This window comes from Heterocephalus glaber, unplaced genomic scaffold (assembly GCF_053883595.1).
Source record: "Heterocephalus glaber isolate CG9 unplaced genomic scaffold, H.glaber_assembly_v1.0 deba00001457, whole genome shotgun sequence".
In the NCBI taxonomy this organism is placed as follows: Eukaryota; Metazoa; Chordata; class Mammalia; order Rodentia; family Bathyergidae; genus Heterocephalus; species Heterocephalus glaber.
The window spans coordinates 15486996-15505125 of NW_028258305.1; the positions used below are offsets into that span (position 1 = coordinate 15486996).

General features: G+C 38.7%; 1 protein-coding gene and 1 pseudogene across 10 annotated transcripts in view; both read left to right on the forward strand.

The window, feature by feature from the left end:
- The window catches only part of Asb3 (ankyrin repeat and SOCS box containing 3), a 365295-nt gene that overhangs the window by 126553 nt on the left and 220612 nt on the right, over positions 1–18130 (forward strand). For 2 of the 10 annotated variants that reach the window (XM_004867289.4, XM_021246302.2), the window contains one exon: positions 5490–8500. The exons of the other annotated variants lie outside the window; for them this stretch is intronic. In XM_004867289.4, the coding sequence (XP_004867346.2) occupies positions 5490–5692 (203 nt within the window). In that variant the 3' untranslated portion in view covers positions 5693–8500. Of the gene's footprint in view, positions 1–5489; positions 8501–18130 lie in introns of those variants that run through there. 10 annotated transcript variants of the gene reach the window in all.
- Positions 14323–15624, forward strand: LOC147826966 (protein FAM220A-like; annotated as a pseudogene).

Genomic DNA, 18130 nt, shown 5'->3' on the forward strand with positions numbered 1-18130 from the left:
GGCAGTAGTTCCTCTCTAAATGTCTTGTAGAATTCAGCAGTGAAGCCATTAGGACCTGGGCTTTTCTTAGTTGGTAAGTTTTTAATATGTTTTCAATTTCATTGATTGATATTGAGTTGTTTAGAATTTTTTGGTCTTCTTCTTCCAACTTTGGTAATTCATATGTATCTAGGAATCTGTCCATTTCTTCTGTGTTGTCCATCTTATTGGCGTATAGGTTCTGAAAGTAGGCATTGTTGATCCTGTGGATTTCTGCTGGGTCTGTTGTAATTTCACCCTTTTCTTTCCTAATTGCTTGGATTTGGGCCTTTTCTTTCCTTTTTCTGATAAGGTTGGCTAAGGGTTTGTCAATTTTGTTTATTCTTTCGAAGAACCAACTCCTAGCTTCATTAATTTTTTGTATCATTCTCTTAGTCTCCATTGAATTGATTTCTGCTCTGATCTTTATAATTTCCTCCCTTGTATGAGCTTTGGGGTTGTCCTGCTCTTCTTTTTCTAGAAGCTTGAGGTTCAGTCAGCATCAGGTTGTTTAATTGGGCTCGTTCTGTTTTCCTAATATAAGTATTCACTGCTATGAATTTCCCTGGTAAGACTGCTTTCATTGTGTCCCATAGATTCTGATACGTTGTATTGTCATTGTGAGTTATTTGTAGGAACTGTCTGATTTCTTCTTTAATTTCCTCTGTGACTCATTGGTTATTGAGAAATGTGTTGTTCAGTTTCCATGTGTTTACGAAATTTTTGGCGTTTCTTTTGCTGTTGATCTCAAATTTTATCGCACTATGGTCTGATGATATACAGGCGATAACTTCAGTTCTTTTGCACTTACTTAAACATGTTCTCTGAGGGAGCATGTGGTCTGTTTTGGAGAACAAACTGTGTGTAGCCGAAAAGAATATGTATTCTGATTTTATGGAGTGGAACACTCTGTAAACATGTGTTAAGTTCATTTGTTCAAAACTTTGATTGAGTTCTAGTATTTCATTACTCATTTTTTGTCCAGTTGATCTATGTATTTGTGACAGTCAGGTATTGAGGTCCCCCACTACTGTTGTATTAGTACATATATGACTTTTCATGTCTGTTAATATTTGTTTTATATTATTGGGCGCACTAGGATTTGGTGCATAGGTATTTATCATTGTCATCTCTTCCTCTTGGATTGTTCCCTTTACAAGGATGTGGTGTCCTTCTTTGTCTCTCTTAATCAGTGTTGGTTTGAAATCCACTTGATCTACAAAGAGGATAGCTACTCCTGCTTTTTTTCAGGTTTCCGTTGCATGGAGTATTGTTTTCCACCCTTTAACTTTCAGTCTGTGAGTTTCTTTTTGAATTAAGTGTGTTTCTTGTATGCAGCATATTGTTGGATTTTGCTTCTTGACCCATTCTGTCAGTCTATTTCTTTTGATTGGTGAATGGAGACCATTAACATTGATGGTTATAACTGATACATATTGACTCATCATTGTCATGACTTTTTCTTTTTATTGGATTCTCCCCCTTTACATTTAATTTCTTGTCATGCCAGATGGATTCATTCTGCTGTGCTTCCTGTGGTTGTCATCCTCATTGTCTTTTCATAGGCTATTGTGTAAAATTTTTTGCAGTGCTGATTTGGTATTCATGAAGTTTCCAAGGTGCTCTTTATCATGAAAGTTTCTTATTTCTCTATCAGTTTTGAAAGATAGCTTTGCAGGGTACATGAATCTGGGTTGGAGGCTGTTTTCCTTTAGGGCTTGGCATATCAAAGCTCTTCTTGCCTTGAGGGTTTGTATTGAGAAGTCTGCTGTGATCCTGATGGGCTTTCCTTTGTATGTGGTTTGTTTCTTTTCTCTAACTGCTTGTAGAATTTTGTTCTTCTGTTGGGTTTCTGGAATCTTAACTATTATATCCCTATTTGTAGATTTTTTTTGATCAAGGCTAATTGGAGTCCTATATGCCTCCCTTATCTGTATGTCAAGTTCTTTTGCCCTGCTTGGGAAGTCTTCTGCCATCACTTCTGTGATCAGTTTTTTTGTCATCTGCACTCTCCTGTTTCTTCATTGACTCCAATCAGTCTTATGTTATTCTTCTTTGCATCATCTAGCAGCTGCTGGATTGATTTCTTGTGGTCCTTTACAATTTTAAAGCATTTTTTCTTTTCCTCCTCACTAATTGCAATCTTATCTTCTATATCTGAAATTCTTTCCTCACATTGGCTCATTTTGCTGTGTAGACTTTCAATGGAGTTTTTAATCTTCTGGAAATCTATTTGCATCTGTTTTATGGATTTCATTTGTTTCCTGTGTTGGGATTCCATCATGTTCTTCAGCTCCTTTCTAGATTTATTAATCATGTCTTGCACTAGTAGCACAATCTCTGTTGTTATCTGAGAAATTATTTCTGATTTCATTTCTTCCAGATCCTCTTTTGTTGCCAGTTCAGGGAGTATCAGAGTGTTCCATCTCATTTCCCTTTGCGGTTTCTATAGGTGATCTAGAAGTCTGTTTTTGAGACTTGTTTACATGTCTTCTCATTTTGACAGGGTGGTATTGGGGCCAGGGGCGGGGTGTGTGTGCTGTTGGCGTCTGCGCTGCTCACTTCCTCTGCACTGGGAGCAGTGGTACGGCAGCCTGGAATCCCCTTTTCTGCACTGGGAGCAGTGCTTCAGCGGCCAGGAAGCCCTTACCTCTGCCCTGGGAGTGCTGGTAAGGTGGCATGGAAGCCCCTTCCTCTGCTCTGGCTGTGGTGTTATGGCGGCCTGGCTCTTGGCATTTCTTCTCCGGGGCCATCCTCCATATTTGCAGCTGTTGACGTACTCTGTAGAATGCTTTTGTCTTTACTAGACGAGATGAGTCTGTGCGTACTTGTATTTATTTCTGAAACTTTTTTGACTTTTGTGCGTATTATTATTAATGAAATAATTCATTTCCAATCTGCATATGCCAATGTATTATGAGTGTGAAAGGAGAACCACTGTTTACTATTAGGGGAAAGTTAAAAGTGATTTATTTTTGTTGAAATGGGGGTCTCTCCTTGTTGCACATGCTAGCCTTGAACTCCTGGGTTCATGTGGGCCTCCCAGCAACACTTTAGCACCTGGTATAAAGTTTATACCTCCAAAAGATTTGAGAGAGATGGGCACTGAGCAGAAATGGAAAGTGAAAATAAGATTTGGGCAAGACAACTGGAAGAGTTGAAAAAATGTTGTAAAAATATAGAGAGATTATCGACTCACCTTTCTTCATATGTATCATTAAATTCATGTTGTAAATTAAAGTAGTAAAAGTGCAAACTGTGGATGAAACATTATAGATGTGATTATGTATATGTTTTAAATCAGTAGGTATGTATGGTTTGGCCACCTGCTTTCCATTCCCTAACCAATTCTGGTCCTGATCATTCTGGGTAAGAGGGCTTCCTCATATTTGATAGTTGAAGATAGTCAAGTGTATACACCCTTGGGAAATGGCATTTGCAATTTGGGAATGCTCTCTAGTACTGCCTTCACCTGTTTTCTTATCTTTCAAGGGAGAGCAGGGTTTTAGTCAGCCGTTACTATAACAAACATCTGAGCCAAAAGAGAAAAGGTTTATTTTGGCTCACAGTTTTGGAGGTTCCAGTCTACAGTTGGTTGGCCATGTTGCTTTGGGGGCTGTGTTGAGGCAACACACCATGGCAAGAGTGTGTGGTGAAACAAATTACACATTTCATGGGTGGGAAGTGAAAAAAGCAGAGGAAGAGACTGGGGTCTTACATTCCTTTGGAGGGTGTGATCCCGGTGACACAAAGCCCTCCTACCAGGCCCCACCTCTTAATGCTTTCACCCCTCCAAGTAGCACCACTCTGGGGATTAAGCCTAACACGTGTGCCTTTGGGGGATCATTCCAGATCTAAACTATATCAGTGATTCTTGTAACTACAGCAAAGGATAACATTTTAAAAAAGGTATGGGTATGAAAACACTTTGGAAGTAAGTAAATAAATATACTATAGATGCTGCAATATTATTATAATGGAGTATCTGTGACTCTGTTTTAAGAAAATGTCCATTGCAGACTCAGGTTTCATGTACAAAATCAGATAACTGTTTTACTTTCTTATGTGACATTCTTAAACACTATAGTTTGAAAAGTCTCTTAAACACTGAACAAACTGAATTAAACTGGTAAACTAAAATTTAAGTTGATGGGCTAACTTCAGTGATTTGGAAGATAGTGAAGATGTTAGAGAATTGGTTTTTCTCAACTTCTATGGAGCATCCATAATTTAAAGAAGCCTAGACATGCATTCAGACTAGCTGGTCCAATTATCAGTTGTACTTTTTTTTCCCCCCAGTACTAGAGATTGAACTCAGGACCTTGAGCTTGCAAGGCACCACTGAGCTAAATCCTCAGCCCTTCAGTTGTGCTTTTGATGGTACTTGTCTCTCTTGCTCTGATTTTAGTCCATGGATCCTTCTTACATTTCACAGGGGTTTATAAAGGATTCTTGTAGTACTAACAAAAGGTTTGCCTTGCTTAAAGCACTACCTGTTCTAGTCTCTTGGTTTTCAAGGACAATAGCCTTTTAAGTTAACACTTTTCATTTTGGAAAACAAAACTGCTATCACATGGTGGCTTTTAATTATGTACATGTGGACTGTCCTTTAATTGGTAATTAGCTTTTGTATACTGTACTTTTAGCAAACACCCATCTCCACACAGAGGCTGTGGGGTCAGTGGATCTGATTTTGAATCCTGGCTTTGACCTTTGGAAAGTTACTTAAACTTAAAAAAAAAAGTCTTTCCTTATCTCTATAATAGTATGATAATCCATACCTCAGGAGTTAGGGACGTGTTGTTCAGTGATAGAATATGTGCTTAGCATGCACAAGGCTCATGGTTCAACCCCTGAGCCCCCCAAAAATGCATATATCAAAATTGTGTGTGTGTGTGTATGCCTTATAGGTTAATGAAAATAAAAAGAGAATTTATATAAAGTGCATGGGCATATGACATAGAAAGCACTCAATAAGTGCTCCCTTTTTCTCTGTGCCAATGTTGGAACTTCATTTTGTGTCACAGATAAAAAGACAAAAACTTGGAAGCTCTATACCCATTTAGTTGACATGGTAGGTCTGGAAACCATTTGCACTGAGGTGAACTAAGAGGAATGTAGTATTTGTTGTTGTGTGTGTCCAGCATTTTAAAAGTTCACTTTTCCTTAAATATCAGCACGTGTTGTTCAATCTCTGGAATTTGAACATTTACATTTTATGGCTCTGGATGCTCACCTTGAATGTGTATCCAACAACTGGAAGGAGAGGAGCCAGGTAGAACAAAAAAATAAATGAATAAGGTTTATGTAGTTATCCTGGCCCATACAGTCCTCTTTGAAAGTAAATCTAAGCAACATATCACTGATTATTTATTTACAATGCAGGAGTGGGGATAGAGGTGGGGGAGGACATTTACCTTAACTAGTTAATGATTTTATGACATGTTTTTTTTTTTTTTAAATCTCTCTAGCCTCTGTTCCATCCTTATCCCATCTTTGTCGTTTGGAAATTCGGGCCAGCCTAAAAACAGAACACTTAAAATCTGACAGTTTTATCCGGCAATTGCCGCTTCCTAGAAGCCTACATAATTATTTGCTCTATGAAGAGACTCTGAGGATGAATGAGGTTCCAGAACTGGCAGTTCACGATGGAGAAATCAGTGAAGCTACTTAACACAGTTTATTTCTTACTCTGAAAACCATCAAGACAAAAGAGCCATGGTGTACAAATTATTCATGATTTTGTAGTCACAAAAAATGATTTTTGTTTGAGCAACTGGTTAGAGTTTAAAGGGCAGTACTGATGTGAATGTTTACAGCTGGTTGTCTCGGTAAAAAAAATGTAAATTTCACTTACACTATTTTATTGGAGTTTCATTATCAGCACATTTTATGTTGTAATATTTGTTTACCTCACCATTGTCTGCTTTATTCTGCCAATGTGATGTTTCTTCTAGTGCCACACATGGTATACTTCCACGTATAATTTATGTTTACCTGGAGCTAGCAGCTACAAATGGAATATGTAATACTTCTCTGGAAGGGTATACAACTGTTGTTGAATTTATTATTGTTACTATTATTATTTTAGGGGGCTGAATATCTCTTATGTTTATAACAGAGTACATTTTCCTATCCTTTCATATTTCATTTTTATCTCTGAAGCCAGTCACTGTTATGAAGAATTGACAGTCATTACCTTTTCACATGTAAACTCCGGGGAATTTTTTTTTAAAAGAAAATCAGTAACATTGCTGGTCCCACCTACTGCCATTTCTTTATATTCTTTGGCGAAAATATACCTATTTCTAATCTTCAAAGGTTAAGAATGTACCTAAACTCACAGGTACACTCAAATTATAAGGTCAATTTTAGGATAAACAAGCATTTTATCACTTTTAGAATATTAAAAAGGAGACTGAGGAGACATTATGTAACATCATTTTTTAAAAGGTGCATATTCCTGAGTTATTATCACATATTACAGTCAAGCTCCATTCAGCCCCAGAATCAAAAGGCAGCTTTGTTCCTATGAAGCAGTTATAGCCAGTTCTATTAATATTATAGTGGTTTTTTTTTCTTATTCTCTACATAGATTATCAAACAGCCCATGAAATAGACCTCAAAATCCTGGATTAATGAGGCACTGCTTCATAGGTTTTTACAGTTGCTTAGTGGAAATCTAGTCAGGGAGGATAAATTCAGGACCACTGAATTGCTTAGAGGCTGTGGAGACTAGGTTTGAGAGAGAGAGAGAGAGATATGAGAGCATTCCTCTCACAGTAGACAATTTGAGATAGTACCAAAAGAGGCAAGTCTTCCATCCTGTGGGATCCTGTGGTTAAACACATGGGAGTAGAGCTGCCTGTCCCTCTGAGGTAGGCCTTTGCTATTTGATAAAAGCAGTGATGAAAGTGGGATGAGGGAGAATAACATTGCTAAGATCCAGAGGGATGATTGGTTCTTCTGTGGATCAAGTGTATAGTCTGAAATAGGTTAGATATGGAAATTCAGGTAGATTCTGATAATAACTTTCAAAATTATATGTATTATGTAGTATTTTTAAAATGTCATAACCTTTATTTTCCAAACCCTAAGTCTCTGATTTTTTAATATAACACCTTTTGGGGTGTGATTAGGGCCAAGTGTGCATAGAAAGCTTAAATTTGAAGGTGATCGTTTATATATTATTCAGCTGTATAATTAAAAACTGAATTATACATTATCATTGAGCTCTTGCTTTTGAAGATCTGAGAATCAATAGAGATGGTCTCTGACAGATGGTTTTTTTAGACTTTACAATAGTGCAAAAGTGGTGCACATTCAGTAGAAAACATACTCTCAATTTTGAATCTTGATCTTTTCCTGGGCTAGTGATGTGCTATGATCCCAGCACTCTGGGAGGCAGAAACAGCTTGAGCTCAGGCTGGGCAGCTTTGCGATTTAGGGAAACCCTATCTCAAAATTTAAAAACAGCTGGGGATGTAGCTCAATGTGAGGGCCCTTGGTTCAATCCCCAGTACCATAAGAGCAAAACAAAAACTGGGGTGCCTGGACTAACATTTAGATACAGTTCTAACCAACAGATTCCATTACTTACAGGTCTGTGTGACCTGGGGTAGTTGTTTGGAAGATAACCAGGAGTGGATGTATTTCTCCTAATAGCTCTTGTTGGATCTCTGACATTACACTTATACATTCCCTTTGGGAGTGTTTATGACTTTAGGTAAATATGGCCCATGTTTGATAGCTTACATACTCTCATGATAGTTTTATAAATAAAACCTTTGTTTTTTTCTCATTATTTAAAAAAATGTTTTAGCAAAATATTTAATGAAATGTAATATTCCTAAGTGCAAGTATCAAGATTTCTTTTAGCTTGGTCTTTAGTTGTTTTCCTCTTTGAGGCTGAATTGTTTTTTAATCTGTATTTATTGTTATTGTTGCTAAATGACAAATGACCATTGATACCATTGATACATTATACCTGACAGTAAGTAAACTTTTTTGTTCAGTAAAACCCTATAGTTTTAATTAAATGAAACTCATTATGTTTAGTGTTTCTGTGACAAGTTGGTAGAAAATATATATAGTCTGTGTTACGGCTATATCTAGATACCCCCAAAGTCTCATGTGGTCATAGGTGGGGCTTTTTGGAAGTGGCTGGATCTAGGGTGTGATACTGGGATTAAGGGTGTGTGATAACTAAATGTGTTTAGCACAGTTCTTGATGTAGATAATGGAAGCCCCACCCTGGGTGTTGGTGGCACCAACAAATAGGCTTACAGCTTGGGTGGAATATAAAGGGAGAGAGGGAAGGCAGGCTGCTGCTACTTGTTGTTTTGTTGCCTCCTGCCTGCTTTGCCATGGACTCTTTTCTCCTCTGTGATGCCCCTCTCTCATGCCACCCTGCGTTGGAGCCAGCTGTCTATGAACTGAAACCTCTACAGACTGTGAGCCAAATAAACCTTTTCTCCTTTAACTCTGGGTGTTGGGTATTTTGTCTCAGAAACAAGAAAAATAAAACAGCCTGTATCTGCAGTAATACATCAATAATTCATACTGAGAGGAGGCTGGTCTGAGTTATATTTTTTTAGGGACACATATACAGTACTTTGAAATAACTTAGTTACAGATTTTATGTTTATATCTTCTGGAGTTGCTTTAGTGAATACATTATATTTAAATTTTAAATATATTAACCTGTCATTATGCTAATAAATCTTTAAAAATTTCTCATATGAATAACAGTACCACAGTTTAAATGTTTCATTTTAAAAGAAATAACATGATATTCAAGAAAAAGTACATTTTAAAACAGAAAAAAAGGGAGATGAAGCTGTAGTTCCATCATCCAGGCCCATTATTAATGTTAACCTATATATGGAACATTTTGTTCCTCTCAGATTTTTAGTTTTCAAATCTGCACAAGTTTGAGGAAGTTTTTTTTTTTTTTAATATATAGTTACAATCAAACCATCTGCACAATTTTATGCCCTGGTCAGAATTATCTTTACAATGTTAGATATAAATAACATCTATGTTACAATGTTATTTATATATGTAGTTATGTAGCATCTATGTTAGATGTTACAATGTTATAGGTTTACAATGAAACCTATAGTCAAGCTGAGGTCTTGAGTTATTACAGACTCTGAATGGGTGATTGTGAGAAATAATGAGGCACCTCTGGGTTGATTCTTTTCCTAAGATACCTGCACAAAGCAAATGCTCCCTCCTAACTGTAAAGGAAAGAAGATAATGAAAGTGAGATCTTGGTAACCGGCTCTAGTCATCTGGTCTCAGCCTAGGATAGTCATGCACTTGCATAACTCTAGTATTAGTATGTATGGAATGTGTTTTGGTTTTGGTACCAGGGTTCGAACTCGGGTCCTTGCGCTTGCTCAGCAGGCGGCGAAACCACTGAGCTAAATCCCTGGCCCTGGAATGTGCTTTTAATGAAGACATGTAAAATACAATTCTTGGCAGTAAAGATTCATGTCTGCATGATTTTTCTGTCTCGACTTCTTTTTCATGCACTAATAGATGAAGCAAAACAGGTGATAATTGCCATTGGGAAACTAAGATTTGTGAATAGCATCTGTTTATGTCTCTTTTACCATCAAAGGTTAGCATAACCTTCTCTTTACTGCTTTCCTATGTGGATGATAAAAGTCTATCATGAGTCATCAGGTGCTAATTTATACTCTTCTTAACATGATGAAATAGAAGAAGAAAGTCCATCTGGTGACTAAATATGACTGTGACTTGAACAATTAAAAAGAAAGCATAATACTTTTGAGGTTATTATACATTATTGGATCAAATAATATATCCCAAAAATAACATTTCTAAGCTTGAATTTTTGGAGGTGGGGGGTACGGGGTCGGGGATTGAACTCGGCCTCACACGTCTTGGAAGTGCTTTACCACTGAGTGACACCCCACCCTCTGAATATTTTCTTAATTAGGAATGTGGAATCTAGATTTTGGTTTTGACACTTAAAAATTATTGTTACTTTTAATTAGACAATAAAGTTCAAACCCTTGTGGTCTTTATCTTGCTTGTAATTATTTGATTTTATTAAGTACACTCTTAAATATGCTGTGTTATTTATGTGTGTTGGTGTCAGTATGTACTTATTCATCTTAAAATATATTGATTATGGGACATTTCAGGCATATAGAGAATTATGTAATGAACCTTTTCCCACAAATTCTGTCCCTCATAGGCATTTTGAAGCAAATTCCATACATATCAATTATAAATATTTTAGTATATATCTCTGGAAGTTAAAGACTATCCTTTTAAAATGTAACTATGCTATTGTCATCCCACTTTCCTGAAAAAAATCAGCAATAATTTATTAAATACCACTAAATAGCCAGTTTGTATTTATATATTTCTATTGTTGTCTAACTTTAAAAAAAGGAGATCCCTATAATGTGATTTTTTTTCTCTTTTTTTTGGTTGAAGATACTGTTTTTTTGCAGAATTTACCATCATTTGGATTTTACTGGTTGCATCCCCATTCTATCATTAAGCATGTTTCCTGATTCTTGTATTAATTATATATTCCTGTGAAACAAATTGCTTCAAAACATTATTGCATGCTTAAGGCCCTGGATTTGATCTCCAGCATCAAAAAAAAGCACCCTTGCCCCAATACTCCATCAGATCAGAACAATAATTAATATTACCTCACTCTTTCTATGCATGAGGAATTCAAGAGCTGCTTAGCTGAGTGGTTATAGCTCAGGGTCTGTCATGAGGCTGCATTCAAACTAAAGCTGGTTTGTAGTGACCTTGGGCTTCCTTGGGCTGAAACAGCCCCCTGAGATGGCCACTCCAGTGGCTGTTGGGTGATGCCTCAGTTCTTCACTATAGCCCTCTTCCTACAGCTATTTGAGTCTCCTCACAACACATCAGATGGCTTATCCCACTGCAGTGATCTTAGAGATGGAGCAAGGCCAATGCCATGGTGTCTTAAATATTCTTAGAAATCACACATCATTTCCAATCCATTCTGTTTGTTGCAAGCAAGTCAAACAATAGCCTGTGCTCAAGGAGAAAGGCGCTAGGTAGGCTCCCTACTTTTTACTGGGAGGAGAAGCAAAGAATTGGTGGACATCTTTTTAAACTATACTTTTGCTTCCTGTAAACTGGTAGCCAGATATAGACAAGAAACTACAGTTTTTAAGGCTCCATGCAAAATGAAAATGTGGAAATCCTTGTTCAAATTTTAGGATGGGGACAGCAAAATGTTAAACCAACATGGGGCCCTGTTGACCCTTCCAGCTGTGTGTAACTCCACAGATTACACCCATGAAACCAGCCCTGGGTGTAGAGGTTGTCAGATTTCAGTTCCACACACAAAATACTTTTTTTCCCTTGTAGTACTGCTTCACAGGTCCTGGCTATTTGATCAGTAGGTAGGTCCATTAATTTTTTGTTTGTTTTTTGAGACAGGCTCTCACTATATAGTTGTTATAATTTTATTTATTTGTTAACTGTAATACTTTAAAAAAGAGAACTTCATTAAATATTTGATTACCCTGAGGTCTAGTTCATAGAAAAGCAGTAAGGGCTGGGGATTTAGTTCAGTGGCACCATGCCTGGCTTGTAAGCACAAGGTCCTGAGTTTGATCCCTGGTACCAAAAACAAAAAGAAAAGCAGTAAAAGTTTTAAATCTTTTCCTTTATTTTTCTTTGTAGTATAATGTGTTGGTTTTCTAATATCCTATAAAATGTGTTTGATATATTTTTCTGTTTTCAGCCTTAATTGAAACAGATTTTTTTATGTTTTCTAATCCATTGTAGTTATTACTCTTACTGATGATCAATTGCCCAATCTTTAGTATTTAAGTAATCTTTGATAACTTCCTTTTTTAGTAACACCATAGTCCTGATTTATCTTGTACATTTCTTTTTCTAGACCTAGAATCAGATTTTTCCAGAGAATTTGGCTTTTTTGAACAATGGAATTGTATAATTACAGGCACACATGCAGAGACTTCAAATTCAGTACTATAGTTTTTTAAATTGAACTTTATTGATCTTACATCTGTGTGTCTCTCTCCTTTTTTTTTTTTTTGGTACCAGGGATCAAACTCGGGACCTTGCGCTTTCAAGGCAGACACCGGAGCCACTTTTTTATATGTTGAAAAATCCTACTTCTTAATAACACTAATAATTACTAATTTGTTTTACATACGATTCATATACTATAGTCTCAGAATAACAATGTCTATGTTATCAACAATATGATTAGTGAAAAAAGTTTTCAATTTTTCTTCTCCCACCTCAAATCTTTTTATCATTTGTATGTACAAAGGTGATCAAGGGCAGGGGATTTAGCTCAGTGGCTCCGCCGCCTGCCTCACAAGTGCAAGGTCCTGAGTTCTATGCCTGGTGCCAAAAAAAAAAAAAAAAGGTGATCAAAACTTACAGTGCATGTTAAAAATTAAAAAATATATTGCAGTAAAAGATGCATTTGGGAGATTCTTACAAGTGTGATTGTAGGTCTAGCATGCAAGCTGCCAATTCTCTTCCATAGGCCTGAGCATATGTGAGAGTAATGAGGCTACCAGCAGAGAAAGTAGTGAAACATTTAGATATTTTCTTGTCTCGTAGATGAAAAGCATGTCAATATAGGATTTTGTTTTGTTTTGTTTTGTTTTGGGGGGATGTTGGAGATTGAACTCAGGTCCCTGAGCATGCTAGGCAAGAAATCTGAATTAAAGCCCCAGCCTGTCAGTGTAGTTTTTTGGATAGTTTTTTGGTACCGGGGATCAAACTCAGGACCTTGTGCTTGCGAGGCAGGCGGCGGCACCACTGAGCTAAATTCCTGGCCCTGTGAATATAGTTTTGACTTGTATTTCTCATATTTTGAGCAAGATGGAGCATCTTTAAATGTTAGTGGGAAGAATAGATATACTTGTTATTTCCATGTGACTGCCCAATATCTCACCCTAATTGAAACATTGTCATTAACTTAATTACATATCTATGTGTCTTTTCCATTTGCATCTTCAATTCTGGACCTATACCAAACTGTTTTAATTATCAAAAATGAAGTGTGTTTTAATGCCTGTCAATACCATTTCCTCTGTATTGTGTTCTTATGATTTTCCTGGCTACTTTTCCTTGTTTGCTCTTCCAGGTAAATTATAAATAATTCTTCTAGCACCAATGTCTGTATCTAACTATGCAAGAACATGGTATGGCTTTCCTGTTGTTTACATCTACTTTAGTGTCTTAGTGACTCGCTTCTCAGTCATGAGATGGTGTTAGAAGCCTGATGTAATGACGTGTGCCTGTCATCCCAGTTGTTGAAGCAGGGTAATTGCTTGGGTCCAGTAGTCTGGGGCCAGCCTGGGCCACATAGCAGGACCCCATCACCTAAAACCAAAAAACACGCCCCTCCAAAAAAACCCCCCTTGAATATATTAGAAATCATGACTTTGAAGAGGCGGGGCCATAAAAAGCAATCCGGCTCTTTTTGTCTTTTCCAGACCTCTGCCCCTTTCTCCTCAACTTTGGGACTTAGTTGTTGTACTGTGAGGAAGTCCAAGCCACAAGTAGAGGCTATAGGGGAGGTGCTCTGGTTAGGAGCCTGACCGGAGGTTCTGGCCAACAGCCAGTATCACCCAGCACACGTATCAGTTAGCGAGTCTTCCCATGATCTCATCCTTCAACTTTATCGATCCCAGCTGATTGGCAAGTGAAACCAATTTGTTCCTGGCCCAATTGCAAATTTTTGAGTAAAATAAATACCATTGTTCAATCAACTAAGTTGTGTAGTTTTTAAAGCAGTAATACCTAATTCCGTTCCCCGCGCGCCTGCCAGTCTCCCTCATTCCCTGAGCTTGCGGAGCGCGGGCCAACGGCCCGGGGCGGAGAGAGAGGGCGGACACAGAGAGGGTCTCTGTATGGCGGCAGTTCTGTCTGGCCTGGCTGTCTGGCTCTCGCTCTCGGCTGCCGCCCGTTCTTATGGGGTCTTCTGCAAGGGGCTGACCCGCACGCTGCTCATCTTTGACCTGGCCTGGCGGCTGCGCATCACCTTCCCCTACCTCTACATCGTGGCTTCCATGATGCTCAACGTGCGCCTGCAGTACTGGGAATTGAACTTAGGACCTTGCACTTGTCCGGCAGGCGGGGTGCCACTGAGCTAAATCCTCAGCTCTAATCCTAGTTTTTTGAGGTATCTCCACACTGATTTCCACAGTGGTTGCACCAGTCTACACTCCCACCAACAGTGGAGAAGGGATCTCATCTTATTAAAAGGCTTCTGCACAGCAAGAGAAACCACCAACAGAATGAAAAGACAACCTACAATGTGGGGAAAAAAAATTTTGCCAGCTGTTCCTCAGACAAAGGTCTATTATCTAGAATATACAAAGAACTGAAAAAAAAAAAATCAGATCCCCCCAATTTAAAGACCCAGTCCAAAAATAGGCATCTGAAATGAATAGATATTTCTCTGATGAAGAAGTGGAAGCAGCAGACAGATATACGAAAAAATGTTCTGGTCATTCGAGAGATGCACATGAGAACAATGCTGAGATTACACCTCACCCCAGAAAGAATAGCTGCTGTCATGAAATCAACCAATAGCAAATGCTGGTTCATACTGAGATCCGCTGAAGGCGTCACCCTGGGCTCACCACCGCAAAGGACACAAAGCATGAGGGACAGAAGAAGGACCTTCGGCAACTGCACAGCCAAAGCAAAGGGGAAGGGTGGAGAGGACCTGGATAGACTGCTGTACAGCCTCGAAAGGAGTGCGCTGAAGGGGAGCCCTTGCCCCCACAGATTCTCCTTCCCGGCTGAACACGCCTTGGGGAGATGACGGAAATGGAGATGGAAACACGCAGAGCGAGGTGCTATCCTGGGAAGCAGAAGCCGGTCTGAATGAGGCTGGCCTCTTGCTTCCTACCAGCGACAGGCATTTCTGTACTGGAAGGGATCCATGGGAAGAAAGTCAGCTCCAGCAGCAGTTCCCAGCAAGGCTGTGGGTCTGTCCCGGTCCCTGCATCTGTCCCCGTAGGAGAGTGCCTTGCTGCACTGTCCCTAGGAGCCTGGGCAGCTCCGCAGAGGGACTGGCCAGGAGGAAGTCCCGGAGCCGCGGACAGCCACAGAGGACAGTGCTGTAGCGGAGAGCCCTGCGCTTCGGCGTGGCGGGGCAACATGCAACGTCGGGAAGCAGGAGTTTCCAAGGGTGACACGCTAAGGGCTCCTCCCGAGAGGCAGGCTCTGCGTGGGAACTGTCCTGCCTGTGTCCCCTGTTGCTACCCGAAACGCTGCTCGCCCATCTTCAAGGCCTCCTGGGGGATGAGACAAGATGTGAGCACCTTGACCAGCTAAAGCCTGTGCTCTCAGAGCAGACAACAGAATACAGGAACATGCTTTCAAGTATAAATTTACCTCCAATGGTCTGCAGATAACACTGGGCTTGTTGGCTCTGTGACCTTTGAAATTAGCAAATCCCATAGTCCATAGTTAAGGTACAAGCAGAACAATAAAAATAGTAGCTTAATTTTAAACGTTGTCTTAGAATGATTTTTTTGCATTAAGTCTGTATGCAAAGAGAGCAGCCATTCAGCTCCTGCTTTGGTTTGTACAGCTAGACAACCTTTATAAAGTACGAGTCTAGTATAAACTCGCTAAAAGCTAGGTAATGCAGAAAGCAATTATTGAGCATGTTTTAAATTGTGTTTGAGAGACAAAGAATCGGGAACCCTTTCAGGAGATTATTAAAATGCTCAGTATAATATCAGCTGGGGACTTGGCTAACCATGAAGTTCTTTGTCTCTAATACACAATCCAAAGGGCTACTGTACCAGACACTGTCTCTTTAGCTGTCCTGTCACCAAATGGAAGTGGATGTTTGTAAAGTTTACCCACTTTACTTTTATGAAGCCTTGCTGAGTTCATGGTGAGCTGTTACTATTTCTGTGTTTTGTAGAATAATTTTGGTCTGCAGCAAATTTGATTTCTCACATTCCTTTCTTTCTACTTGAAATGCAGTTTCAATGGAGGCCCTATGGTGAAAGTTGCAATATCAAATTTAGAATAATCTTCTCAAACTAGGATTCCTAGCAGTGTTACGGTAAGAAAAAAGAGCTTGACTCTGCTGTAGCTCAGATATAGAGGCAGATCAAGTATTTACAAATGTTCCCAGATCCAAGGAGTTGAGGACTCTTTTACACTAAGGCTTTTCTGAAGTAACTTGTTTGTTGATAACTTTAATAAAGATCGTTTAAGAATGTAAGTTTTTAAGGATTCCCAAAGTGAAGCTTAAAATAGTCATTTTGGGAATGAGTGCATATATCACTTTGTATTGTGTGTTAAATTACTATGCTGTGTGCTACTTTAGTGTTTTGGGAAAATGGAGAATAAAATCAGTTTTTTAGCATAATAAATGTCTTATTTTAACATGTAAAAAAAAATACCTAATTCCAAGTATCTATCCCTCTTTCTGTTCCCCTAATCATTTTCCCAACTAATTTCAAGCAGATTCTAAACTTCATACCATTTATCCCATTTATATATGCATACTTTTAAAACAACAAACACATGATTTTATTACATTTCACAATCCTTTAGTATTGGCATATTTCCATAATTTCATGAATTTATATTAGGATGGAAATAAATTCCATATATTACAGTCAGTTAATGTTTCTTTTTTGTTTGAGACAAGGTCATGGTAGATTACCCAGACTGGCCTCAAACTGCTGGGCTCCAGCAGTCTTCCTGGCTCAGCCTCACAAGTAGCTGGGACTGCTAGTGCACACCACCACACCTGGCTATTTAATGAACCTTTTAATTTCTTTTTAAAAGTCTATAGGTCTCCTAAATTTTAAAGGACCTACTTTGTTCAGGGCTTTAAGGAATTTGTAAAGAAGGGTGGGTAGTCTGAAATTACTTAGTATGAAACGGATGTGTATAATGTGATAGGAGTTGGAGGAAAAAAGGGTTGTGAGATTTGAGAAAAGGAAGAGGGCATTTTTATCATCTTTAGGTTAGGTGGCTGCAGTGTTCAGAGAGACCTACACAGGTATCTGAATCAGTCTTGGCTGCTATAACAAAATAACATAAACTGACTTAAACCACAGTTCTTGAGGCTGGGAAGTCCAAGATCAAGGTGCTGGCAGATTTGGTGTCTTTGTGAGATCCCAATTCCTGGTTCCCAGATGGCCTCCTTTCTGTATTGTCAAGTTCTGAAGAGAATGCTCAAGTCTCTTCCTCTTTTTATAAGAGCAACACTAACTCAATTCTGATGGGCTTATCTTCTTGACCTAATAACCTCTCAAAGGCCTCATCTCCAAATACAGTGGACCCTCAAGTTATGACCAGCCTGACATAATGAACAACTCATGTTACAAGGGGAATTTTAGTTATAACTTATGAATAAAGTCTTGAGTTATGATCTGAATGCCAGCCGCTTGTGCTTCCAGATGGTCTCAGGTACAGATTTAACCCTTTGAGGGCGGGGGATATAGCTCAGTGGTTTCGCTGCCTGCTGCGCAAGCGCAAGGACCCGAGTTCGATACCTGGTACCAAAAAAAACAAACAAACCACCCAACAGATTTAACCCTTTAAGAGTTCTGGAAGGAACATTACAACATCCTTTCCTGTGTGGGGTTAATTGAGAAATCCTGGGCCAATGTCTAAGGACACTGAGATCTGCCTGGAAGAAAGTGTGGCCTGAAATTATATAGGAGAGAGATTTTCAAGTTTGTGTAGAAGAGCCTGACCAACTTGAGTTACAACCAGTCCTCACAAACAAACTGAATTCATAAGTCAAGGATTCACTATACCATCACATTGGGGGAGGGAGAGCACAAACATTGAGACCATAGGAATAGGGCAGAAAACAGACAACAATAAACAATAGACACTTCTACCGGGTTTCAAAATGAGGTAGGATAGAAGAAATAAAAGGGCATCGTATCTCAACTTTAAACACATGTAGATGGCTTGCATTTTAACCTGAAAGACAATAAAAATACATGTCTTAGATTGCCCAGTGAAGACACCCCCTAGGTGCATCATGTTGGGTGACAAACATGCATATCATACTTTTCTAACAAAAATATTTATTTTA